Source organism: Myotis nattereri (genome assembly GCF_964212035.1).
Source record: "Myotis nattereri genome assembly, chromosome: 6".
NCBI lineage: Eukaryota > Metazoa > Chordata > Mammalia > Chiroptera > Vespertilionidae > Myotis > Myotis nattereri.
The window spans coordinates 5,830,584-5,855,091 of NC_138081.1; the positions used below are offsets into that span (position 1 = coordinate 5,830,584).

The window sequence follows — 24,508 nt, forward strand, 5'->3', positions numbered from 1 at the left end:
GATTCCTAATGACCCTTTTGAAACCTTGTTGATCTGGCTACCAGTGAGTCACTTCAAATTGGAAACACTGGGGGAGGGGAGAAACGTAAAGTGGGGGGTTGCTACAATTTCCCCACCCCTGTCCACTCGGGATTTTAAGGATCTTTCCCTAATGAAAAAGCTTCGTGCTCAACTTCACCCTATTTTCAAGCTGTTCCTTTAACAACTCTCCTTTGGGAGGTGGCCGGCCATGTTCCTCCCTGCGGCTCCAGCGTGACCCGGGAAATGGCAGTATGTCTGTCTCGTTTGTCTAACCCCCTGACTTTTCCTCATAGCCCCCACTTGAGGGCGTCCTCCTTATCTCTTCCCCTTCAATCCTGGTCCTGTCATTCTGCGATGGAGCGTGACACGTCATGACACTGCGCCCCTAATGTCCATCTCTACATTCAAGCCCAGCATCTCCCAAGTGCTGCTTCAGGTCGGTGGTGCCGCGTTCCCAATCACCACACACCTTCAAGGTGGGAGCTTTGTCATCCAACGCTGTCAGTTCAGAAACGGTTGTTCTAGCGCCCTACCCTGAATTAAACTGCAAATGCGTGTCCATAGATAACGATGATCAGGTCCTGGGACCTGGAGAGGTGCCGGTGGCAGCAACCCCAGGGGAAATATTTGGTGAGGCCCCATTTCCTTAGGGGGTTTGAGTCTGTCTTCTAAGGAAAAGCTTTTCTTTCTCTCCTGTCCCTGCCCCCACCCTCACAACCCAAGCCCACTCAGCCACGGCACAGAGGCGTTACAACCGTTTCCTTTATTGTACTTAGTGAGGCACCCAGATGGCTGGGGGGGGGGGGGTGGAGGGGTTGGTCCTTGAAACAGAGAACACACAAAGGACAGTCTGGCCCACCCCGCCGCCAGCTCCCCCTCCTGGGCTCGGGTTAGGCCCTCCTTCTCCTGGAGGGTAAGCTGCCTCAGGCCCCAGGCTTTCCGAGAGGAGGCCTGCCAGCCGCCTCGGTCACTGCTTGGCCTCCCGGTACTGGTGCATCAGGTCGCTGACGTCTGTACTTTCCACTTTCACCCAGCCGTCTTCCTTCATGTGGTACACTGTGGGCGAACGGGAAAGAACACGGATCCCCCTCCGCTCCGGCAAGTCCCGTTAATGGTTACGTTGCAGACCGTGACAACAGCACACACCACCGCCCTTGCCACTGTATTCCAGGGCCCCTCTTCCGAAAACCCCTGGTTCAGTGCCCTGGCTCTGAAAACCGCCTCCCCCTCACCCCCTCACCCAGTGTCCACCCCCCGTCCCGGCCCAGGGCTGGGAGCACTGGTCGCTTACTGTTGACAACGCCTCCAGAATAGCTGTCTCGGTGGGTGGCGTGAACAATAGCCCTGCGGCCCAGGTCATAGGCCTCTTCCAGGCTGAGATCGGGCCGGTAGCCACTGTCCATGACCCCGTAGGCATAGGAGTTCCCACTGCCCGTGGAGAACATGCTTCCTGAGAGCCGAGTCCCATTCTCATCCACATAGTAGAGCCCAGGACCCTAATGGATGCGAGAAAGTTCCGGGTTGGAAATGGAGAGGGAGTTGTTGGTCACACGCAGTTTCAAATGTGACCCATAGAAAGTGGACAAAAGAATAAGAATTTACCACAGGGGTGTTTGAGCCAGGACAGCACTTAAGTAACAAGCATAGAACTTGGGGCGGGGGTTGGGGGGGGGGGGGGACTTGACATCAGCTCTTCTATCAAAAGGCTTATGAACCAATGGTCCCATCTGGACCCAGAGATGGCCGTGGATACGCAGCGACAGGCCTGTAACCGAGGACTCTAGGTGCCACGTATCTTGTAGGAGAGGCAGTGGGAGGTACAACGGAGGAGCGATCTCTCGTCACCAGTGGGGGGACAGGGAGGACGAGCGCACCCACCTTCTTGTCCCAGCCGCAGATCATGCTGCCCATGGAGAGGCCCATGCCCCGGTACTGGCACATCATGTTGGAGAGCAGTTTGGAGGCTGCTGACACTGAGATGCGCTCCCCATTCCGCAGGTAGTACAGTCTGGAGAGGACAGGGCGTGGGGGGAGAGAGCTTAGAGGGCAGGAGGCCAGCTCTCCAGCAGCCCACCTGCTGGGCAGGCAGTGATTGAAGAGGTAAGCGTTTGAAGAGAAAGGTTTTGTGGGACCTACGGATCAGGGAGAGATTTGAAATTTAAAGTATCTAAGCCACATTTTACAAATACTAGTGATGATACTATCCCACCAGGATTGATGGTGTCAGTGCTAAAAAAAAAAAACTGACAAATTATCTGGCTGATTGACAGGAACACAAAGTGAGATTTGTGAAAGCATCGGCACTAGGATGCCATGTCAGCAGCGGGAGGGTGCGGAGCAGTGATCTGCGGGCCCAGGGTCCAGAATGGAGGCAGAGAGAGGCCCCTACCTGCACTCCTTGGCCAGCAGCCGCTCCCAGTACTGACAGTCCGCCGCACAGCCGGACATGGTGCCAAGCAGGTACGGGTTGATCTCAATCACCTTGTTCACCCTTAAGGTGGCTGGAAGAAGACGGGGTTTTGAGAGACGAGGGATGACCCCACAGCTCTCCCTGTGTGTCCTAAGTCAATACCAGCCTCCACTGGGTGCAGAGGCCGGGCCTTGCTGGGAAGGGGGCGCAGGGCCCGGGAGCTGGCCTCCGGGACGGGCCACTCACCGATGTAACTCCCAGCCGAGGCCCGAGAATCCACGGCCACGATCACTCCGTGCTGGAACTTGAAGGCCAGGGTGGTGGTGCCGTGGGCCATCTCGATCTGAACGCTGCTCTCTCCATCCCCGCGCAGGGCCTGGAGGAACTCCGTGGGCTGGCCAGGGAGAAAGGGCGGGAAAGGGCAATGAAAACTCCTGCAGGCGGCTCCCTCCGGGGAGGGCTGGAGGGCATCCTAGCGAGGAGCTACAGAGACTCCCCGACCACAGTAAACTGAATCGTCCACAGCCGTCTCTACAAGGAAATGGCGGGGGAAGGGGGGGAGGAGGCGCCCGCACCAGCCCTTTCCATCTTTCTGCACAACAGAAAAGCAAGAAAATAAATGTGGCCACAGCTAAAGCTCTTAAGGATGACCTTAATGATTTTTCATTATTGGGTCACTTAACCCTCACAAAACACGTTTATTGCTGGTACCCCCATTTTACAGGGAGGCCCCAAATCTAGTCTACGGGACTTTGATCCAAGACACACCCAGTGGTCGGCTAACCGCCCGGTGCGCACAGACCCCCGGAGGGCCGGTGCCGTCGGGCGCGTGAGACAGGCTTCGTGCGCTGTGTGATGGGAGCCCGCAGGAGCGCGCCCCGGCCTTCCGAGGGGCCCCTCCCCACTTCCAGCGCTCCCTCCCATCCGCACTCCTAACCCTCAGGCCGTCGCCGCGGTGCCACGTGGCCTCTTCCCTGCCTCCGGCCAAACTGGCTCCCCGCGGCTGCAGGGTGGCCCCCTCCGCGTTTCCCCGCCTTGCGCCGGCTCCGGGAGGACCCCCGCTTCCTCCGCGCCCCGCTCCGCCTCCCGGGCTCTCCCCCCCCCCCCCCCCGAACCTGCATTCCCCGCGGGAGGGCGAGCTCCGGAGATCGCGTGGAGAAACTGTAGTGTCCCGGGTCCGAGCCGGACCGGCCTCCCGAGAGGGGGAAAGCCCAGTCGTCGGGCCGCGCTCGGGGGGCTCCGCACACCTCCAGCAGCGCCATGACGGCCAGCACCCGGAGATCTGCCGCTCGCGCACGAGGAAGTGAAAGCGAAAGCCCGCAGCCCGAAGGGGAGGGAACCAGCATGTCTTCCACATCCCCCTGCCCTTTCCGCGAAGGAGACAGGAGCGCGGGGGCCAGGTGTGTGCGGGGGCCAGGCTCCTCCGCTCCCCTGCAGGGACGGTGGGAGCAGGGGGGCAGGCGGCCGGAAGAAAGGAAGGACGAGATGGAGAAACTTCGAAAGCCCCTTGGCGATGGGATGAGGGGGAGACCCCGCGGGCGCGGGCACCCTCCCGGACATTTCCGGAGCGGGTGGGAGTCGCCTCCTGTAAGGCGCAGCCTCCAGGAGAAACCCGGAGTCCGCAAGAGGCCGGAGCGGGGTCACGTCGGCGGGTAGGGATGTTCATGTGCGCATCGTTTTATAAAAGTGCGGAGGTACCGGAGTAGCGGGGGCTCTGAGTCTTGAGGACGGGTCTGGGGGCCACAGAATATACTCGCAGCGCGTGGGGGAGGGGCACCCAGGAGAGGGAGCAGCCTCTGAACCTGCCCACGTGGTCCTAACTGGGGCCTCTCCCGGTTCAACGGTCCCCCAGCCCGCAGGCACCCACAAGCGCTGCCCTTCAGCCCGCACCTCCTCGCGTGATTGCTGCTTGACGGGGCAATGCTGAGTTAAACTCCCCTAAACCCCGCCTCTCTTTGCAACCTGTGTTGGCCTAATCTGCCCAGCCACTGTTGACGTCACGTGCATCTCCCTCTCTGATTGGCAGAGATTCACCAGCCAACCCCGGCCGCTACGCTGAGATTTCCCAGGCCAAGTGCCACTTGGGCGCCGGCGGAGCCCTACCGGACCGGGGCTGGGCGGCGAGGTGAAGTGTGAAGCCTTGGCGCTTCCTGCAGCCGCTCGCCCTCCGTCTCCCACCTCAGAGAGGCCCCGGCTCCCAGAGCGGCGGCTAGTGCCTCGGAGCGCACATCCCACTCTGGTCCATCCTTGGAGGCGGGTATGGGGGGGGGGGGGGCGGCGGGGCGGTGGGGAGGTCGCGGGGCAATCAGAGGGAGAACACTTAGGGGACAGAACGCTCGCTGTGGCTGTGAAACACGGGGATGCTGTAGGAGAGAAGTCACCGGCTCCCGAAAAGCGCGCTGCAGAAGTCGGAGAGCCATTTGATGCGAGGAAACGAGAGGAAACGCAGTACAAAACACCGATTTTATTATAAATATCAAGCAATCCACAGGGTATTTATGGGTCACGTATATATGCCTTTGCTGTGTTGGAAAGTAGCCGATCTTTCCTTTATGTAGATTCTAAATATTTCTCCTCCTTTTCAGTGTGAGCCACACAGACCCCGGCTGTAAACCCGGTTACAGCACAGTTATAAACCAGGTTTTCTTCCAGGAAATCTGCAGTTCTCAAGAGGAGCTTGGAGAGAAGCTATCACGCATGGCAGAATTTCAAGTATCACCTAGGGGTTATATTTTAGGGAGTCGCTCCTGTCTACTCTGCAGCTCTGTAAGATCCTTGCTCCCAAATTCTCCCCCATGGCCAGCAGGAAAGGGGGAGGGCCATGAGAAGTCTTTCATTCCGGATCACCCGACCCGCCAGGAGCCTGCACCATGGCCCAGTAGCGTCCCCTCTTCTCCATGAGCTGCTGGTGGGTTCCCGCCTCGCAGATGGTGCCTCCTTCCAGAAAGAGGATGTGGTCAGCCTGCTCCACGGAGCTGAGACGCTGGGTGATGAGAAGCACAGCGCGGGAGCATCGCTCGGGGCTCTCATACAGGAGCTGCTCCACCTGGGGAACCACAGGGACTCGGTCAGGGCTCAGGGAGGCCTGGTGTTCCCAGAGCCCACAGACCTCACCAGCACCGCGGCCACCTGCGTGCTTCTCTCTAAAACCTTTGATCAGTTCAGGACCATTTCTGTGCAGGAGCCACAGTGGAATAAAAGCCAGAGTCCTATGGTGAAGCCAGTAAGAAAAGAGCTAAGGGTATTCAATAGTCTCTCTCCCTCTGGACTGGGAATTTTTATATTCTGTTTTAAAGAAGTACAACTTCGTGGTAAATACATGAGAATTCAAGTCAGATTGACTTGAATTTGGGTCCAGTCTCTGCTGCTCAACAGACGAATGACACTGAGCAGGCTATTCGACCTCTGAGCCTCCATTTCATCACCTGCAGAGAGGCTCACAACGGCCAGCTCACTAGCATTCACAGTGAATAAAGGAGTAAGACAGTGCATGCAAAGCGTCTAGCAACAGGCCCGGCAATAGTATAAGCTCAATTAACATTGATATTGATATTAGGGTAGTCTTTTCCTTATGTCTGGCTTCAGAGGATGTAACTGGTTCTGGGCATCTTAGGCAGAAGCTAGTAGGAGCTGAGAATTGCAAGGATTGGTTTGGATAATTATGATGTTAGTATAAGTAACGTAGGAGGAGTGAAGGAAGGGAGATGGGTGGGATACAGGCATTAAGATGGCAGTCTCACCCGTAATTGGCTGTTTGCATCCAGGGCGCTGGTAGCATCGTCCAGGATGAGTACACGTGGTTTCCGGATCAGTGCTCGAGCCAAGGCCACTGCCTGCCGCTGACCCCCTGATAGCTGGCCCCCAGCCTCGCCTACCTCTGCAGAGACAGGAGCCAAGGTGACAGCTGGATAACCACATGTGGACCCATGTGCACACACATGCACATACATGACAGAGTCATGGAGCAGGGAATGATGGGCACAGCTGGACAGGGACGGTTCCAGGAAGGTGAAGGAGCGCTGAGGATGCGAGGATGAAGGAGCCCTAGGAACCAGACCTTAAAACCTCAAACTGCTGTCAATGGGGCAGGAAGAACTGACAAATACAGGCAAGGCTATTGGGGCTTCTGAGGTGACCCTAGTGGATACAACACCTGTGTCGTAGCCCTGAGGGAGTTCAGAGATGAAGCTGTGGGCTCCGGACGCCACTGCCGCAGCTGTGACCTCCTCCAGGGTTGGCTTCTGGGTCAGGCCATAGGCAATATTTTCTCGAAAACTTCTTCCAAATAACTGTGGCTCTTGTCCCACTGCGGCCACCTGGGACAAAATACGGGGAAGAGTCATGGAACAAGAATGGTCCTATAGATATTAAAGACTCAAATTCTGCACTGATATCATACTGCAAAATTACACGCCCTCTCTCCTGACCACGCCCCCATCTCCACACAGGGTCTCCCATCATCCCCTGACCCTTCTTTCCGAGAGCTCAATGATGCTCAGTGAGAATATTCTTACCTGGTGCTCCCCACCTCCCCTGACCACCTTCTTGCTCACCTGTCTGTGCAGGTAGCAGTGTTCATACTGGGGGAGGGGCTTCCGGTCCAGCAGCAGCGTCCCCGCCGTGGGCTGGTACAGGTTCTGCAGCAGGGCCGCCACGGTGCTCTTCCCAGAGCCATTGGGCCCCACCAGCGCCGTCACCTCACCAGGACACAGGGTGAACGTCAGCCCCTGGAGGCCAGAGAATCAATCACACAATAAGAGGCCACCGGGGCCCTAACATTGAGACTGCTGCTGTCTTGTTACTGTCACACCTTATTTCAGGGAAGAAATTAGGAAAACAGGGAAATATAGTCACCCTACCCTCCCACTGCACAGACTTCTGTTCCTAGGGATATAACTCCCAGAGGAGGAGAGCTGGAAGATGAGGCAAAGACAGGACAAAGCCTCAGCACCACTATGCCACACACTTGATATCACACGCCAGGAGAAAACAAAAAAGAAAATCACATTCAAAATCACAAAGGGGAAAAGAGGAAAGGTGGGAGGCTGGGGGCAAGATCTTCCTTCAGCAGTTCCTTCGGACGTGAGCGCTTCCTCCCTGAGAGCCCCTGGCCCACTCTCCTTGGAAACCCAAACTGGTTCCTCAGTTCGGGGCAGATGATGCGCATCTTGCCTTTTGGGGGTCAGGAAGGATCTGCCTGTGCCTGGGGTTAAGCAGGCTGAATGAGGAGAAAGTTAGGGTGGAAGTGTGGGGAGCACGTGGTGGGCTGGGAGGTGCACCTGCAGCACTGGGGCATCTGGACGGTTGGGGTAGGCGAAGGAGACATCTTGGAACTGAACAAGGCCCTCCAAGTCCGAAGGAGTCAACACACCACTGGCTGGGCAGCAAGGGATCCGATCCAGGTACTCAAATATTTTCTCTGAGGAGCCCACAGCCTTCTGCACCCTGGGGTAGGTGGAGAGCAGTACCTGGAGGGGAGGTATGGAGAGTGAGCTTGGGAGGGGCGCCGATTCTGCTTGCCAGGTCATGTGATGTGAGAAAGGTAAAGAATGGAAGGAAAATGACAGGGATGGTGACAGGATGGGGGAAGGGGGAGTGAAACTGGGAGGAACTCACCTGAACAGCTGTGGTGAACTGGATCTGGTAGAGAACAAACATAACAAGGTTCCCACTGCTCACAGCCCCACTTGTCACCAGCTTCCCGCCGGTGTATAGGATTCCCACCTTCAGCAGCATCCCCGAGATCTGTGGAGAGACCACAGAGAAAAGGAATCGTGGTAGAAATCTAACAGGGTGCAAAGAACCAGAATCCTTAGCATTGAGGAGATATAAAGTCCCTTTCCCCCTGTAACAGCAGGAGGCTCAATAAGTAGAGAGAATGAACCACGAGACCCATGGAGTCTTACTCAATGACACATGCGGAGGTCATCACATCACATCACCATTATCACCTTGTTGGGGAGCATTTTGCTCTTCACAAAAGGCTTTCATGAATGTAAAGTAATCTAACATTCATATCAAGAGCCCTACAAACAAGGTTATATCACTCCCATTTTTCAAAATGAGGAAACCATGTCAGAGGAGTGTTACTAGGCTATGGTCACAGAGCTAGTAAATGGCATCACCAAGCCAGGAACTTGTGATTGCTGGTCTAGTTCTCTTTCAAGTACATCATAGATGCCCTGCCCCCTAAACTTGGTTTCTGCACTCTCATGACTCTCACTAGCACACCCACACAGTCCCAGCATGAGGCGGGCTCACTACACATGCCCTGAGAAGTGAAGGAAGGTCCTGGGACTGGAAGACATGGCATCTTCCTAAAAGGAGGATTGGGTAGGTTTGTGTACCGCAGTGAAAGGAAGCCATCTAGCCTAAAAAGGGGGAGCACTGAGTAGGGTGACTGAGCCTCAGATTGAGAGGATGAGAACACTGAACCAAGCATTGTCCAGTGGAGGAGGAGTATGGAGCAGGGTCAAGGGGAAGAGGATGGAGCCAAGGCACCTCGGGGACAAGGGAATGGGCATTCATCTCCAGGTGCTCACACTGGAAGTCCAGAGGTCGACTGCATAGGCCACGGCCTCCTTCTGGTTGAGTATATTCATTTCCTGCTGTTTCTGCCTGAACTTCTGGGCTTCACCCTCCTCATTGGCAAAGCTCCGGACGGTAGGCATGGCTGACAAAACCTCAATGGCCACCTGGCTGGACTTTGCCAGAGACTCCTGCACCTTTGCTGCCAGCACCTGTGGACACATAGACAAGAGATGTCACACAGGGTTGGCAAACCATAGGGATACTTGTGCCTAAGTAACATGGTTGGAGATTAAAGGTGAGAAGAGGCAGAGGGACAGGGGAGAAGAGAAAGGGACACAGCTCTACCCTCTGGAAAGAGATCCAGAGAAGAAAATGACTTGGGAGGGTGGCAGGGGGTCATAGTCTTGAGATTGGTGATCATAACCTTAAGGACAGATTGTGGGCAGGAGTTAGAAGAGAAGATACAGAGAAGGTGAAGATCAGCACTCCCACTGAGTCTGGGAACACGGACTACAGGGCAGGCAGTCCATGAAGATGGAGAACCATGGAGGCACCAGGAAGAAAGCCGAGAGAAACTGAGTCCACCAAGGTAGGAGATGAGCATCTGTGTAGCTTGAGGCAACTCCCTGGACATACCTGGCGCCATTTTCCCAGCTTCTTAGGCAGGAGGAAAAGCAGAGGCAGGGCGACCAGGGTGACCAGGGTGAGGGACGGTGACCCCCAGAGCATGAGCCCCAAGAGACACAGCCCCCGCACCAGGTACCACAGCAACAGGCTCAGCTGCTCGCTCACGGACTCACTCAGGGTGGCTGTGTCCTCTGTTACCCGGGATGTGATGGCACCTGCGGAGGTTGGAGAAGAGAAAGTGGAGTGAGGGTCTCAGAGGGATGGGAGGGACTAGCAGCGGCCTGGGTGCCAGAGGGAGGGGTGTCAACTGGTGTTCTAAGGATGCTGGGGAAGTGAGGGGAGGGATACAGGGAAGTTCTGGGATCTCAATCCAGGGAGAAGGTGTTAGAACAGCAAAGTCTGGCCAAAAGCCTTCATTTCAACTACAAAGAAATTGACACCCATGTAAACTGGCGCTTCTCTGGCAGACTTCTGTTCCTTAACGTTCTTGTATACCCCATGCCCCACACATGGGCAGGACAGCCTATTCTGGGCGTGTAACAGAGCTGGAGAAAAAGGCAGGGTCCTGCTGAAAGCGGTCCAGGAGACTGTGATGTCGATGGCTTCCAGCATGCGAACTGAGTGAGACCACATGGGCCTCTGGCTCACTCTTCCGTGCTCCGTACTGAGCCTCCTGTTGTTACTAGCAGGAAAGAGACTTCATTTCTCCTTCATGCTAAGGATTCTGGTTCCTGCACCCCGTTAGGTTCCTACCAAGCACTGGACTGGAAATCAGGAGCTGGGTTCTGTTCCCACGTTCATCACTATCTATATGTGACCATGCGTGTGTCAGCGTGTAGGGCCCAGGCCTCACTTTCCTTCTCTGTAAAATGAGATGCTTGGACTCTGTGATCTCACAATTTCCAGGTTTGCAATTCTCTCTAAATACACAGGTGGGGATAAATTTATGTTAAAACCTGGGGTGGAAAACTAGGTTTTTCTGAAGGTGATGCAATATTTAGCTCTGGGGGTACACCAAGAATACGAAATGCCCATGTCTGGGTGAGAGAGGACCAAGGTTATAAGTAAAGGGGGCGAGGGGGATACTCAGCAGGTGGATGAATAATGAAGGAGTTTCAGGAGAAACCTGTTTGGTTCTGTTGGAAAAACTCTGTTTCCTGGCGCAGGACAGCCCGGAGCACCTGGCCCTGCAGGCGGCTGTGCACGCGGCCCATGGTGCTGTTGTAGATGCCCTCGCCCATGAACTCCAGCGTTGCACTAGAGAGAGGAGGGTGTGCTCAGGGGGCAGAGAGGAGGTCCCTGCAGAAGTGCCCTTCAGAGGGCACCCCAACTGCCAATCCCTCCTTTTCAACCCCCCCCCCCCCAGCTTTCCACCGGGGCCGCAGACCTGGCTATGGTGAGGATGGACATGAGCGCGATGTTCCGAGTGAAGGCCGTGGCCGTTCCGTCCTGTAGGATCCAGTCGGTGAGGCGGCCGGTGAAGAAGGGAATGGCCATCTCACCTGGGGAAGAGCGAGAGCCTCGGTCACAAGCATCTGGTCTAAGCCGGGCAGCCCGCTCCGCCCCGCCAACACCCTGCAGGCCGCGCAGAACGGCCCTGGAACTCAGCCCTGCGGCCCCACCGGCTCTTGGGAGTTGAATTGGGAGGCAGCCTAGAGGTGATGCAGTAAGATGCCGCGGGCGCGGGGAGGGGGCAGTGCCTGGGGGGCACTCCTGTCCTGACTCCGGACTCCCACCCAGTCCGGGGTGGTCTCCTCAAGACCCGAGCTGGGTCGCCTTCCCCTGGTCCCCATTCCCCGGAACTCACTAACCGACCACCATGCCTCTGGACTCCCGCCCAGTCCCCTAGCGTCAGCCCCTCTCCCCCGTACCCCTTACCGAGACAGGAGAGGATCAACAGGCCCAGAACGAGCGGCAGGCGGCGGACCTCTGCGCCCAGGCAGCCCAGGAGCCGACGGACCGCGTCTGCAGAACCCCCGGGACCTCCGCGCACCCCAAGGCTCCAGAGCTTCAGCCACAGGGCGGCTGCGAGCAGAGCCGCTACGTAGCTGAGGGCGAAGGCGTCGAGGCGACCCCCCCAGTACAGCAGCCTCGAGCTGTCCGCGTCTCGGGGGGCTCCCCACGAGACCAGCTCTCGGAACAAGGCAAGTCCCGGCAGAGCCAAGCCCAGCGCCGCCGCCAGCGGCTCCAAAGCAGCCAGGCCTCCCAGGGCGCCGCTGTCACGCTTGGTGCCAACTGTTGCCCAGAGGACCCCCCGGGCCCCGAGCCACAGCCCAGCCCAGCGGATCAGGCCCCCCACCCAGACCCGGAGCAGCGGCAGCGCCGCGGGCACCAGCCGGGACGACACCGCGGGCAGCGCCGGCCGCAGCAGCGCCCAGTCGGCGAGCAGCAGCAGCGCGGTCCCCAGCCACGCCAGGCGGAGGCTCCCGCGGGGAGCGGGGCCCCCTGAGCCGGCCGTCGGCGCGCGGGCGCAGCGCCCGGGCCTGGGACTCTCCGCCATCCCGGCTGGGCAGAGGCTCCGGTGCGGTCCCGGTCTGCGCCCGAGCGCGGGGACACCGGGCTGCGGAGGGTGGAAGGGCGGACCGGGCGGGCGGGGCCGGGCGAGGCTCCTGGAAAGTCCCGGAACCCGCCGAGCCTGACCGCTCCTGACTAGAAGCGAGCCATTTAGGGGAAAGAGAAAACGAAAGCGCGGCGGCTCCCTGGATCCGCCCACTTCCCACGAGCGCGCCCACACTGTTTGGGAGAGGACATGGGAATCAGATCTGAGGTTGTGGGGAGCAGCCGTCGTGCTCCACCTTCTCCATCACGCACACCCGCCGCTTCTCCTTCCCTTGCCCCCCCTGCGGGACCCATTTGTGGAGACTTCCCCGCCCCTGGCTCAGGGCGGGCTCTTTGGTCACCTGTCTCCGGGCAGATCTGCCCCACGCAGGTTAGCGCCAGGGCGCGCAGCCTCGCCGAGTGGACACGGGCGCCCCCTGGCGGGCGTGGCGAAGGGGCGGGGCTGCCGGCTGCGCGCTGCGCGCGGTCCTGAGTCGGAATTCCGTGCCCCAGGCGGCGAGCAGCGCGGAGCAGCGATGCTGCGGGCCAGACCACCTGCCGGGGGCCTACCCCGGGCCGGAGAAGTGCTCACTGGGGTAATGAGTCTGGGCGTGGGGTTAGCAGCAGGGGGGGCGGGAGGGGCGCCTGGGGAGCTGGAAGCACCAAGGAGTGAAGCGGGGACCAACCTGGGTGCGAAGGCAGCGCGCAGTCCCCAGTGCCCCAGTCCCCGCAGGGAGCACGCAGCGTTTCTATTCCGAGGGGGAGCATAGGGGCCCGTGAAGGGGCTGCGCCCGCGAGGCTGGTGGAGAAGGGGGTGCTTTGGCTCTTGGCTGGAAGCGTCAAGGGGAAGCTGCTCTAAAGCGCTTTCGCTTTCACTCTGGACTAGAGAGGGGGCTGGTTAAATCAAGGGGAGGGGTCGGAGAAGGTGCAGAGGGTTAAGGGAATGCGCCCTGGGTGAAACGTGGCAGCGTTTGGGAGCGGGGAGTACGCACTGATTGAGAAGGGCCGGCGCATCACTCAGACATGGATGGACTGGCACCTGGCTAATCACGGCCCCAGCGCTGATAGCGAGGTCCCCGGCGCCCGGGGGGCCCTTCCCCAGCCTTCCCCGGGAGGGCTCCCGCTTGGCCCGGGGCTGCGCAGCTCCCCTCGGCGCCCACTCCCACGCACGTGCTGGGGGACTTTGCCCGGGGGGTGGGGTGGGGGGGGGGTGGCAGCCCAAGACTGGCTGGCTTCTGATCCCAGACCGCTCCACCACTCGCGGCTTGCGGGCACGCTGCTTCTGAGGAGGAGTAACGCAGAAGGTGTGGCTGCCCCTGGGCCCTGGCCCTCTTCACGGGGGAATCGGCCAGGGCAGGTCCCGCGGGCCAGCGCGGTGAGAAAGAGCAGGGAAACCACTTCTAGGTTAGAAACCCCCCTCGCTGCGGGACCAGGCGCAGAAAGCAGGAGGCAGAAGCCAAACAGGGGGCGGCCGTTAGGCCTGGGTTTTAGTCCCGGGTCTGCCACTCATTGTGTGACCTTGGGCAAGTCACTCGCCTGTTCCATGACTCAGTTTCTCACTTGAACCAGGGATCTTTAAGGCCTTTTCAAACTCAACAGCAGTAGAAAACGGGTAGCTTTACTCTCCTCACGCTTCCTTCATTTCTTTTCTTGAGCTGGAAGTCAGCTCACGCTCCAATCAGATCCTCTCTCTGTGCAGATCCCCCCCCACCCCCACCCCCCACTCCTGAGATGCCGCTCTCTGTACCTCCTGCTCAGAAATCCCTGAATGAAGTCTTTTCTCACCCACCTCGTGTTCCTTGCTGCTTTCCTCCTTCCTTGAAACGTGGCCCTGCTGACCAACCAACCCCGCCCCCCCCCCCCCCCCCCCCACACACACACCAGGTTTCCACGAGTGAGAACTCGCTTCTGATGAAGGAAGTGTTGAGTGGAGGATTCTGGGCCCAAAAAGACATGAGCTTGTTTCCCAAGATCATGGCAGCTTGCTCTGTCAGGCCTCTCGCACCTGCGCCCAAGCACATGTGATGGAGACTGCAATTCACTTGAGCCAAACTTCTGCCTTAGTAGGAGCTTTGCACCCACCTCTCTCTTCACAGTGAAAAGAACCCCACACGGAAGGTTGGGGCTTACGCTGTGGTACCTGCACCGCCTGTGCAGTCCCACGGCCCGCTGTGGTGTTCCCTTGCAGCCAGGAGAGACAATGGAAGGATGGAGTGGGCTCCGGCCTGAATTCCTGGGTGACCCTGAGCCAGTCCCCTCCCTCTCTGGGGATGTTTCCTCCCCTCTGACAAGATGGGATCAAGGCTCCTCCTGCTCTGACATTCCCTCCTCTCTCTCTGCAGACAACCATCATGGCGGTAGAGTTTGATGGGGGCGTGGTGGTGGGTTCTGACTCCCGGGTGTCCGCAGGGTAAGTACCCGTGAAGGTATAAGCTTTGGAAGGAAGCGAATGGCCCCCAATACACATGTTTCTTACCCATTCGTGAAAAGCCTGGTGAACTGAGCTTTGGAGAAATGGAGCCTCTCAGAAAGGTGCTATGATAAGATATTGGGTGGTACTTGGGTCTCTGAATTCATGGGGCCTGAATGCTCCAGCCTGTCCCTGGAAGGAGCAGGGTCTGAGAAGGGGACAGGGATAGAGATTTGAGAGAAAAGATGGGTCTGAAAAACAGGTATCTTGGTTCTCACCTATCGCGTGTTGGACTAATTTTGTCTTTCTCCCTCCTGCCCAGTTCCCTCAGATGCAAAATGAACCTATGGGGTTAGATCCACATTATGTTATGTTCCATAGAACACATAACTTCCTCAAGATGGTTAATAGCAAACAAAAAAATTGATAAAAGTAACATCATTCTTAGCTTACTCTTTTTATTTTATTATAAAATCTAAGCCTGAAATAAGTGTGATTTTGATTACTTGCAGTGTTTCATTTAGTTGAGATTATTCTTGCTTCCTGCTTTAATCCAAGCATTAAATTTCATGAGCTGTTCTCTCATCAAATGAATCTGAGAAACACTGGATGATTAACCTCAAAAGTTCCTGCCACTCTGCCGCTGCTGACTGCTGCCTCCTTTCCCGCAGGGAGGCTGTGGTGAACCGGGTGTTTGACAAGCTGTCGCCCTTACACCAGCGCATCTACTGCGCTCTCTCCGGCTCGGCTGCCGATGCCCAGGCCGTGGCCGACATGGCAGCCTACCAGCTGGAGCTCCATGGGTATGACGCTTTGGGTCCTCACACTTCAGCCCCCAAGCCTCCGGGAGTGCCCTGCTCCAGGGGCACTGCCGTGGGAAACAAAAGCTTCTGGTTTGAACCGCGGCTTTTATTAGCTTTCACCGGGCCTGGGTCTCTCCACGATGGTTTCCACGCCTGTAGGGTTATTTTGAGAATCAAATTATGCCTGTGAAGGCAGTTTGAGGACTGTAAGTCCCTATCCTAATGTAAGTACTGAGGAAGAAAATGATGAGGTGGCCCATGGACCCGTCACCCTGTGGGGAACCAAGGTCATTGGCAGAAGTGAGGCTTATCTGCTTTCACCCACAAGGGCAGGTTGTGTCACTGGGGAGTGGCAGGTGAGAGCAAAGGAGGGGCGATGGAGGTGTGAGACTCGGGCTCCTGCTGCCGGGAGGGGAGCTGGAGTTTGCCCTCTGGCAGCTGTGGGTTTCAGGAGGCACTTGGCAGGGATGGTGGTGATGGCGCACGAGGGTGGAACTTCAGGAGATTGTATGGACCCCCTTCCTAACGTTTCCTTCAGGATGGAACTGGAAGAACCTCCCCTCGTTCTGGCTGCTGCAAACGTGGTGAGAAATATTAGCTACAAATACCGGGAGGAACTGTCTGCTCACCTCATGGTAGCCGGCTGGGACCAACGTGAAGGGGGCCAGGTGAGTCGCTCCCAATGCACTCCCTCCCTTGGGGTCCCCCAGTCCCCTGGAGAGGAAGCTGGTGGTCGTGTCCTTCTAGCAGTGAGTTCCCAAGACACCGCCTCTGAAAGCCCAGGGCAGTCTCCTCCAACGGGGGTCGGAGATGCCAGGCCTTCACTGCAGAGCCTGGAGGCCACCTGCTTGTCCGGTGGTAAGAAGAGAATTGATGCTTCTTTGGTCTGACTTGAGGGCGTCCCCTACCCCCGCCCCCCGCAGGTGTACGGAACCCTGGGAGGAATGCTGACTCGACAGCCCTTTGCCATCGGTGGCTCTGGCAGCACCTACATCTACGGTTATGTGGACGCAGCGTATAAGCGCGGCATGTCCCCTGAGGAGTGCAGGCGCTTCACCACGGAGGGTAATTGGCCACGGGCAAGGCGCCGGGAGGGCTTCTTACCTGGGAAGGGTGTAGAGTAGGGCAACAGGAAGCGGAGGATGTGGGTGACCATTTAATTTAATATCCAAACTGGGACACTTTGAGAGTGAAAGGGGGCAGGACAAATGCTGAACTAGGTGGGTCTTCAGGACAAAAGGCCTGAGCCAGGACCGTTCTGGGAAGAACACACTGAGAACCAGTGGTGAGCTGGAGCTGGCTCGGGCTAGCTCAGGAGAGCCAACTCGTAAACAGTCAAGGATTTGGGAGCTGCTGCTAAGCTATTTACAACTTGACATGAATCATGGTAGGAGTATTAAGACCATGGACATTAGGAGGTGTTCCATGTAAAGGGCATGTTGGTTTTTTTACTTTTAAGTTGGTTGTTAGCACACCACTAATCTGCCTCTCTGGGAGATGGGCCTGGAGTTGGAAGGTGGCCGTAGGCTTATGAGTGGAAGGGAAGGAAATGATTTTCGAAGGTAAGCCTTTCTCTTCCCCTCTCTCCCACTCGAACCCTCTGCAGCTATCACTCTGGCCATGAACAGGGACGGCTCTAGTGGGGGTGTCATCTACCTGGTCACCATCACAGCTGCCGGCGTGGACCATCGTGTGATCTTGGGCAATGAGCTGCCGAAATTCTATGACGAGTGAATCTTCCTCACACATCCCTCCTTATTTTGTAATAAACTTTCTGAAATCAGGCCCGGCATGGTCCATGGGAAGGGGGTGCTGAGAGAGGTGAAGCTTAGGGGAGGGGCTCCTCCCCTCTTCCCTCCCGGGAGTCAGCGTCCCCTTTCCATTCTTTAGCCCCAAGGTCTAACACACGTTTCCCCGGAGGAGGAGGGAGGGGTGTACTAGAAAGAGCCCTACACATGACAGGTCTTCATGCCCGGGTGATTTTTAAATGTTAGATACAGAATCCATTCTGACGCCCCAGAGGTTGAGGTACACAGGAAAATATAGGGACAAGACTTGCCTTTTTCTTCTTCATTTTATTAATTAAATAAAATAAAGAAGGAAACAATTCCTCCAAAGTAAGGGCATAGCTTCAGAAAGTGAGGAAGACAGAAATGTCACTAATACTTCAATATCTTTAGGGGAAAGACCAGCAATTTTCAACAGGTGTGAGTGAGGTGGCACAACTGTGTGCCACAAGAACCTTTAAAACATGCAATACCTGACTATTTAATCGGAGGCACTGACCTCGTTTCCTTAAACTGTCAAATAAAAAAATGACAGCAGCCAACACAATAATAGCCATCCAGGGTGAATGAATCAAAGTATACCTACTTTTTTTTTGGTCAGAATGGAAAAAATGTAATATATCTCTTGATGTGCCTTGGGATTTTAGTAGTTAGTTTGTGCCATGAGGTGAAAAGGGTTGAAAATCTCTGGCTAAGACTGATAGGCAGATAAGACAGTGGCACACATGAGGGTTTGCTAAGAGCACCAGCAAACTCACCTATAAAAGACTTCTTTCGTAATGCATTCATTTACTCAAAAGGTCAATACATGATGAATGCTTAAGTTAACAAAAAAACCACAGCATTTCAAAGGGGGCATTTGTGAATTTCAAAGAATAACAACAACAAAAAAAGAAGCTATATGTATTAAGTGAGGCATTCACTAAATACTGATAAACTTTATCTCTTAGAACCCAAACAAAAAAACCTGTATAGTGTCAACCAATGGCCATTGGTGCCAATTCAAGGCCAACAGGAAGTCCCAATTTGGAGTGAGGTGAAGAAGGAAACTTTTTCAGCGCCAGCAGCTCAATGGTACAGCGGCTGTGGAACAACTCAATTGTGACACAGCACCGCTGTGAGGCTGCCCTGAGGCCAGGCCCCTCTTCAGTGAGGCGGAGCAGCTCATCCAAGCTCAGCCCGGCCCAGGCCGACCCAGCTCTGCTCCACTCTGCACCAGAATTCTCTGGGGAAACTCAGTCTTCAGTCTTCAGTCTTCAGTGGAAAGGGGAGCTGGCTTACATGGACAGAAGTCTTGGCCCCTGGTCCCTGATTGGTCTGTTCCCATGCAAATGAGGACTCCGAATCTTCAAAATTTGATTGGTCCAAAAGACACTGTCCTGATTGGTCATAGTAGAGTTACTCGGATTGGTCATAGCTGCACAGCTCCAATTGGATGGGGAAAGCCTCAGTCCTATTGGTTGAAATAGGATCCCAGAAACTCCTTTATAAGAGAAGCTCAGATGGCAGAAACACAGTGCAGGCAGGCAGTTCAGTGCCGGCTTCTCCCTGAAGTGCAAGTGCAGTTTGCGGGAGAGGCCCTGTGTAGACATGGCTGCTAGGCATTACTTTTTGGTGTGTGTGTGTGTGTGTGTGTGTGTGTGTGTGTGTTAGAACCCACAATTTAGTTTTATTCAGAGCAAAGAAAAAGGATACTTTTATTCACGCTGGAAGAAACTCAGCCATCGGTTTGGAATCTGTACCCAAACCACACATGCAATGAGGACAGTATTCTGCTAATGCACTGGATTTGCTGTTGCATTTGTCTCCTGTTTGCCTGATATTAACAACTACAAACAGAGCAGGGCAGCTGGTACTTGGAACAGTCCTTACAGTGTTAGCGCCAGGCACACGTTTTACTTCCCTTCGCACCACTGGTGCGCTCTTCTTCAGTGACGGCGTTTTCGATGTTGAAGCGCTTGCAGATCTCTTCAGGGTTTCCCCCTGATCACATTGGCAACCGTCTTGCATGGAACATCAAGCAAACCTTTGATGCCCACATAGTTTGCAGCCAGAATAAGTTCAAATGGTGTTCCTTGGTCAACTTTGAGGAATTCTTGGTCCCGAACAGGGATATCGTCTGTTCGCTTTTCTTTGTTCTCATCGTCCTCAGGAGTCTAGTTAGCCACCAGGAGCCCTACTTAGCAGGCGTCTTCTTTCTCAGCTTCACAATAGGTACTGGTACCACTTTTGTTCAAGGACAGATGGAGGTTTGGAAAGAGTAGTCACTTGACTAAAATCACAGCAAGTTCAAACGCTGAAATCTGGTATGAAGTTCTACCATATGCCCTTCCTCTGCCGCTACATCAAGCTTTCCATTCCCTCTGGCTTCATGTAGCATCTCCTCCTTGAACTCCGCGATAACTAGCCACATTCGTTAGTTGCCACTCAGAACCTGCTACCAGAAGCCTGAGTAACTGTGTTCAATAAGCCGCGTTCTGGTCCCCGAGTGGCCTTTGCCATGCGCTTCCCGAGTGACAGGACCCATTAATCCCCGCTGGGAGCCCTCTTTCCTCTTCAGCCAAATGAAGGTGCTGAGTGACTGCCACGGTGGTTCACAGCTTGACATTCAATGCCAAGTGAGCAGTGAAGCGCTCTATTCACAGAAGCCCTAGCAGGCCCCTCTGGAAGCTTCTGTCTGCTTTGCTTTCTGGACCTCAGCATACAAATTCAAAGTACCCTACAAGCAGCCCTACGCCCTTGGGGGAGGATCTACGTCCACTAGAGCTGGAGTCCTTCCCAGCCAAGACATTTATTTCGAAGTTTAAAATAATAGCTGAAGGCCTACCTCGCCTGCTGATCACCACTAGGAGCTGGGGAGGAGACAGAAAGCTAGCCTACCGGACTGGACGAGAGAGGACTCATCGCTTGGAGGCAGCCTCCGGGTGCTGTCAGTTGGCTTTGCCCTGCAGTTAGGCCTCGGTGAGAGCTGCAGAGCAGACCAGGAGACACCCATGCTCTGGCCAGAGGAACCGGGGAAAGAGACCCTGTGGGCGGGGGAGAGTAGGGAACTGAGACCGGAGAGGGGGACTCCCTCAGTCTAGATATGAGCCTCCAGGCACCGGTGCGGGCTGAGCCTCACGGCCTGTGGCACGCCCGAAACCTGAAATGGCACAGCAGAGATTTAACCTCTTAAAATGAGAAATCTCTCCTGTTCTTTATTGGCCAGCAATTATGTCCTTGTGCCCCTTATTCCTAAAAGGGCTTAGAGCAGCTCCCAGGGACAGACACAATTTAAAACGAAGAAAGAAGAAGAAATTGAGCAAAGAGAAAATAAAGTTTAGAAATAAGTGAAGCGAAAGGGACCATGAATAGTGGAGTCAGCGTGGTACTGCACAAAAGGCAGACACCAGGAGGGGAGGGTCGATGGACTAAATGGGCTATAAAGAAGTTAATGTTATTAATAAAAATAGAATTACCTAAAAAAAACTAAGTGAAGCCGAGGGGTAAGGCTAATATACAACATGAATATCTTAACACACTGCGGACCAGTAGTTTTATTGCTAGCTTTACCCAGTGGCCAGATAAGTTTCTATTGAACACGTACAAAAGACGTTTTGCATAAATGTTAAAGGCACGCTTTAAAATTAAATACCCATTGCATTTGAAGTTATGTATTACATGTTCTTACAAGCTAATATCTTTTTAAAGTATGATACTTTGTAAAACACTGTATAACATGAACGAGACTTCTCCTGATCCGTCCGCAATGTGTTAAGAAAAAGCGGACTGCCTTACACTGGCTACAGGAGCAGACTGTGAGGACGGGGAACTTTGAAAGGCAGCTGTTAACCGGTGGCAGCCGGACACTGGCCATGGTGGAAGCATTTATGCCCCAGAAGCCAGCGCTGCTCCCAGGCAGAGCTCTCCCCAGAGAGCCAGTCTACCGGGCGCATTTATCAGGAGGAACCAACTGGCTGAGCTACAGGGTAGTGAAAGCAAAGAAGGAAATGAAATTAGGTACAAGATCCGCTAAGAAATGAAAAGCCATAAAAAAAAAAAATTCAAGTCACAGAACATTTACTGAAATAGAACATGCACTATGCCATAGAGAAAACACCAGGAAATTCCAAAGTATTAGTTAAGCACAGTTAAAACAGTACTCAGAAAGAATTATATAGCTTCAAATACATTTATTAGAGCAAAAAAGTTAAAAATATATAACCTAAAAATTCTCCTAATAAATCTGGATAAAGAGCAATTGAACGAACCTAAAGAAATAAGAAGGAAATTATAAACATAAGAGTAGAAAGCAATTTACTAGGAAACAAAACTATGTAGTAAAGATTCACAAAACCCAAAGCTGCTTCTTAAAAAAATATTTGAGATATTCAGACTTAGAACCAGACTGATCCTGAATAAAGGGGTGAAAGGAATGAATAAACAAAGTACAGAATGAAAAGGACAGAATGGCTATAGCTGTAACAGATATGAAAAGTAAAAGCTTTATGAACAAGTATATGCTAATAAAGTTGAAAACTTCTATGAGATAAATTCCTAAAAACATTTAAGCTACAAAATTAGCAAGAAGAAATACAAAATTTGACTATGCCAATAAATATTGAAGAAATAGAAAATGTTGCCAAAAGCCTCTAATAAAAAAATATTTTTTTAAATGCCCCCCGGCCAGTGTGACTCAGTTGGTTGGAGCATCAGCCCGTACACTGAAAGGTTCCATTCCCAGACACGACACTACCTAGGTTTCGGCTCAATCCTCAGGCCGATAGGGGGCATGTGCGGGAGCCAACTGATCAATGTTTCTCTCTCATGCCCATTTCTCTCTCTCTCTCTCTATCTCTCTCTCTCTCCCCCCCCCTCCCTCCCTCTCTAAAAATAAAAACCAATGAAAATGTCCTAAGATAAAGCTTTTTAAAAATGCCCAGATGGTTTCATAGGTGAGAAACATCAAACATTCAAGTAATACGCAACTCCTACTTTATGTTGTTGTTGTTTTCTATCAGAAGATAGAAAAAAGACTAAAAGCTGCTCAGCTGATGTTGTCAGGCTAGTACAATCTTGATTCCAAGTTGCAGTATGGAAAAATCAAGGACAGAAAATAGGCCATTTCACTTTGAACATAGGTGGGAAGAATAAATAATTATTTATGAACTGAATTCAACAGTATTAATAATAATAATAATAATATATAAAAATCAAGTGAAAAGTCCTTAGAATGCAAGGATACTTCAGTGTAATAAAATATATTACTTTGATTCACCATATTCATAGACTAAAGAAGAAAAATCATCTGCTTTTCTCAATTAATTAATGAAGACATTTTATAAAGCTAAATATCCATTTATGATTTGTGGAAAAGAGTTAAGGAACCAGGAATCAAATAAAAGTTTCTTCTCTTGGTGAAGGTTGTTATTCAAAAGATCTATGACAAGCAGTATACATGATGGAAACATCTTAGGTGCCCAAAACAAGAATGCTCACTGTAATCACTAGTTAAACATAGCACAGAGTTCAACCTAAGGCATAAGGAAAGAAAGAGAAATAAGAAGACTGAATAAAACTATTGTTACTTGAAGATTGTATGATCATCTACTTCAAAATAAAAAAAAAAAAAAACAACAGAAGCAGTAAACCATCAAAATAACAAAAAAAATTAACCAAGGTTTTTAGCCATAAGAACAACTTACAAAAATCAATAGCATTTCTCTACACCAGAATAACCAATAAGAAATACAATAAAAATTAGAAATAATTTACAATAGCTGGAAAACTACTAAAGTATTTGCTGACTCAGTTAAGAATTCATAGAAAATGCCCTATGGTTGGAGCACTGGGGACTGAAGAGTCCTAGGTTTGATTACAGACAAGGGCATGTACCTTAGTTGTAGGCTTGATCCCCAGCCCTGGCCCAGGGCACATGCAATCGATATTTCTCTCTCACATCGATATTTCTCTCTCTCTGTCTCTCCCCCTCCCTTCCACTCTGTCTAAAAATCAGTGGGGAAAAATGTCCTAGGGTGAGGATTAACAACAGCAACAACAAAGAATTATAGAAAAAAATTAAAACTCTAAAAAAGTTACTAATATAATTTGAAATAATAGAAAGTCATTTTGCATTCTTGGATGACATAATAATCATAAAGATATCAATTTCCCCCAAAATTAATCTTTCAATTGAATGTAATCCCAATTGAAACCCCATTTGACCTTTAAAAGGAAATCTATAACTATACCTCAAAGGATATATGATAGGACTAAAGTCATCAAACAGCTAAGCAAACCTTTAAGTAAAAGCAATATAAAGGGAGACTTGTCTTAAACATTAAGACATTCTATAGAACTATGATTATTTTAAAAGCATACTATAAACCCAATAGTTCTTTAAAAAGAATAATACATTGACAACGGAAAGGAAATCCAAAATGAGGCTGGAAATAGAGAGCTGACAAATCTGTATCTATATATCTATATCTATATCTATATCTATATCTATATCTATATCTATATCTATATCTATATCTATTAATAAAAGAGAAACATGCAAATTGGTTGTCACTCCGCTACACCCACCAGCCAATCAGAGTGAGTATGCAAATTAACCCAACAAAGATGATGGGTTAATTTGCATATACAGGCATGGAGTGAAGACTGAAGACTGAAGAGGCTTGGCTTCTCCGCTGTGGCCAGAGCGGAAAAGCCTCCAGGCTTGGCTTCTCTGCTGCATCAGGAGCAAAGGCCTGGGAAGGAAGGCCTATTGCACGAATTTCTTCATGCAATGGGCTATATATATATATATATATATATATATATTCCAATACAATTGGTACCATAAATTTATGGGGAAATTCTGGATTGTTTAATAGATGTTATCTGTAATAATAAAAGGGTAATATGCTAATTAGAACAGACATCTTCCGGATGTCCTTCTTGATGAAGACGGGGCCAGAGGGAAGCCAGCCTGGGTTCCAGGTGCCGGAGGGAAGCCAGTGTCGGCAGTCGGGGGGAAGGAAGGCCTACTCTTGCACGAATTTTCGTGCATCGGGCCTCTAGTTGTAAAATAATGGCTCACTGTATAAAGAAATGCAAAGCTGGATTCTGACCTAATGCCGCGTACAATAGCAGGTGAGTTGAAGGCCCAAAAGAGAAATGGGAAACTTGACCTGTAATAGAATAAAACATAGAAATTACCTTTGGGACCAGGAACAGGGAAGGACTTCTTTATATAAATCCCCCAAAACCATAATAGGAAACCTTATTTCAGTGCATCAAAATTAAAGACTTTTTTTAGAACGAGGACTATGGACAACTCTTATAGACAAGTAACAGAATGGGAGACGATGTTTGCATTGTCTAAAACCAACCAGGATAATATCCAGAATATACA

At 52.6% G+C, this 24,508-nt stretch overlaps 3 protein-coding genes across 6 annotated transcripts; 1 reads left to right on the top strand and 2 right to left on the bottom strand.

Moving 5' to 3' along the window:
- Positions 1–764: 764 nt before the first annotated feature.
- On the bottom strand, positions 765–3,940 carry PSMB8 (proteasome 20S subunit beta 8). Of its 3 annotated transcripts, none has more exons than XM_081094664.1 (6): positions 3,547–3,940; positions 2,678–2,825; positions 2,411–2,522; positions 1,900–2,029; positions 1,313–1,517; positions 765–1,077 (listed from the first exon to the last, which is right to left on the bottom strand). In XM_081094664.1, the coding sequence occupies exons 1-6, from the start codon at positions 3,775–3,777 to the stop codon at positions 989–991; spliced, it is 915 nt and encodes a 304-aa protein (XP_080950790.1). In that variant the 5' UTR covers positions 3,778–3,940; the 3' UTR covers positions 765–988. The 3 variants fall into 3 exon arrangements, with proteins under 3 accessions (XP_080950790.1, XP_080950791.1, XP_080950792.1); XM_081094665.1 differs by lacking the exon at positions 3,547–3,940 and adding an exon at positions 3,200–3,512; XM_081094666.1 differs by lacking the exon at positions 3,547–3,940 and adding an exon at positions 3,369–3,506.
- Positions 3,941–4,880: 940 nt separating this feature from the next.
- TAP1 (transporter 1, ATP binding cassette subfamily B member) lies at positions 4,881–12,464 on the bottom strand. The gene is made up of 11 exons (XM_081093809.1): positions 11,468–12,464; positions 10,977–11,091; positions 10,716–10,846; positions 9,599–9,804; positions 8,974–9,171; positions 8,048–8,176; positions 7,711–7,899; positions 6,985–7,158; positions 6,585–6,747; positions 6,172–6,308; positions 4,881–5,477 (listed from the first exon to the last, which is right to left on the bottom strand). The coding sequence occupies exons 1-11, from the start codon at positions 12,087–12,089 to the stop codon at positions 5,265–5,267; spliced, it is 2,277 nt and encodes a 758-aa protein (XP_080949935.1). The 5' UTR covers positions 12,090–12,464; the 3' UTR covers positions 4,881–5,264.
- Positions 10,956–17,124, top strand: PSMB9 (proteasome 20S subunit beta 9). Of its 2 annotated transcripts, none has more exons than XM_081093811.1 (6): positions 10,956–11,733; positions 14,470–14,537; positions 15,209–15,340; positions 15,879–16,008; positions 16,264–16,405; positions 16,947–17,124. In XM_081093811.1, exons 2-6 carry the CDS (start codon positions 14,479–14,481, stop codon positions 17,072–17,074), a joined length of 591 nt encoding a protein of 196 aa, XP_080949937.1. In that variant the 5' UTR covers positions 10,956–11,733; positions 14,470–14,478; the 3' UTR covers positions 17,075–17,124. The 2 variants fall into 2 exon arrangements, with proteins under 2 accessions (XP_080949937.1, XP_080949936.1); XM_081093810.1 differs by lacking the exon at positions 10,956–11,733 and adding an exon at positions 12,573–12,723.
- The last annotated feature ends 7,384 nt before the right edge of the window (positions 17,125–24,508 follow it).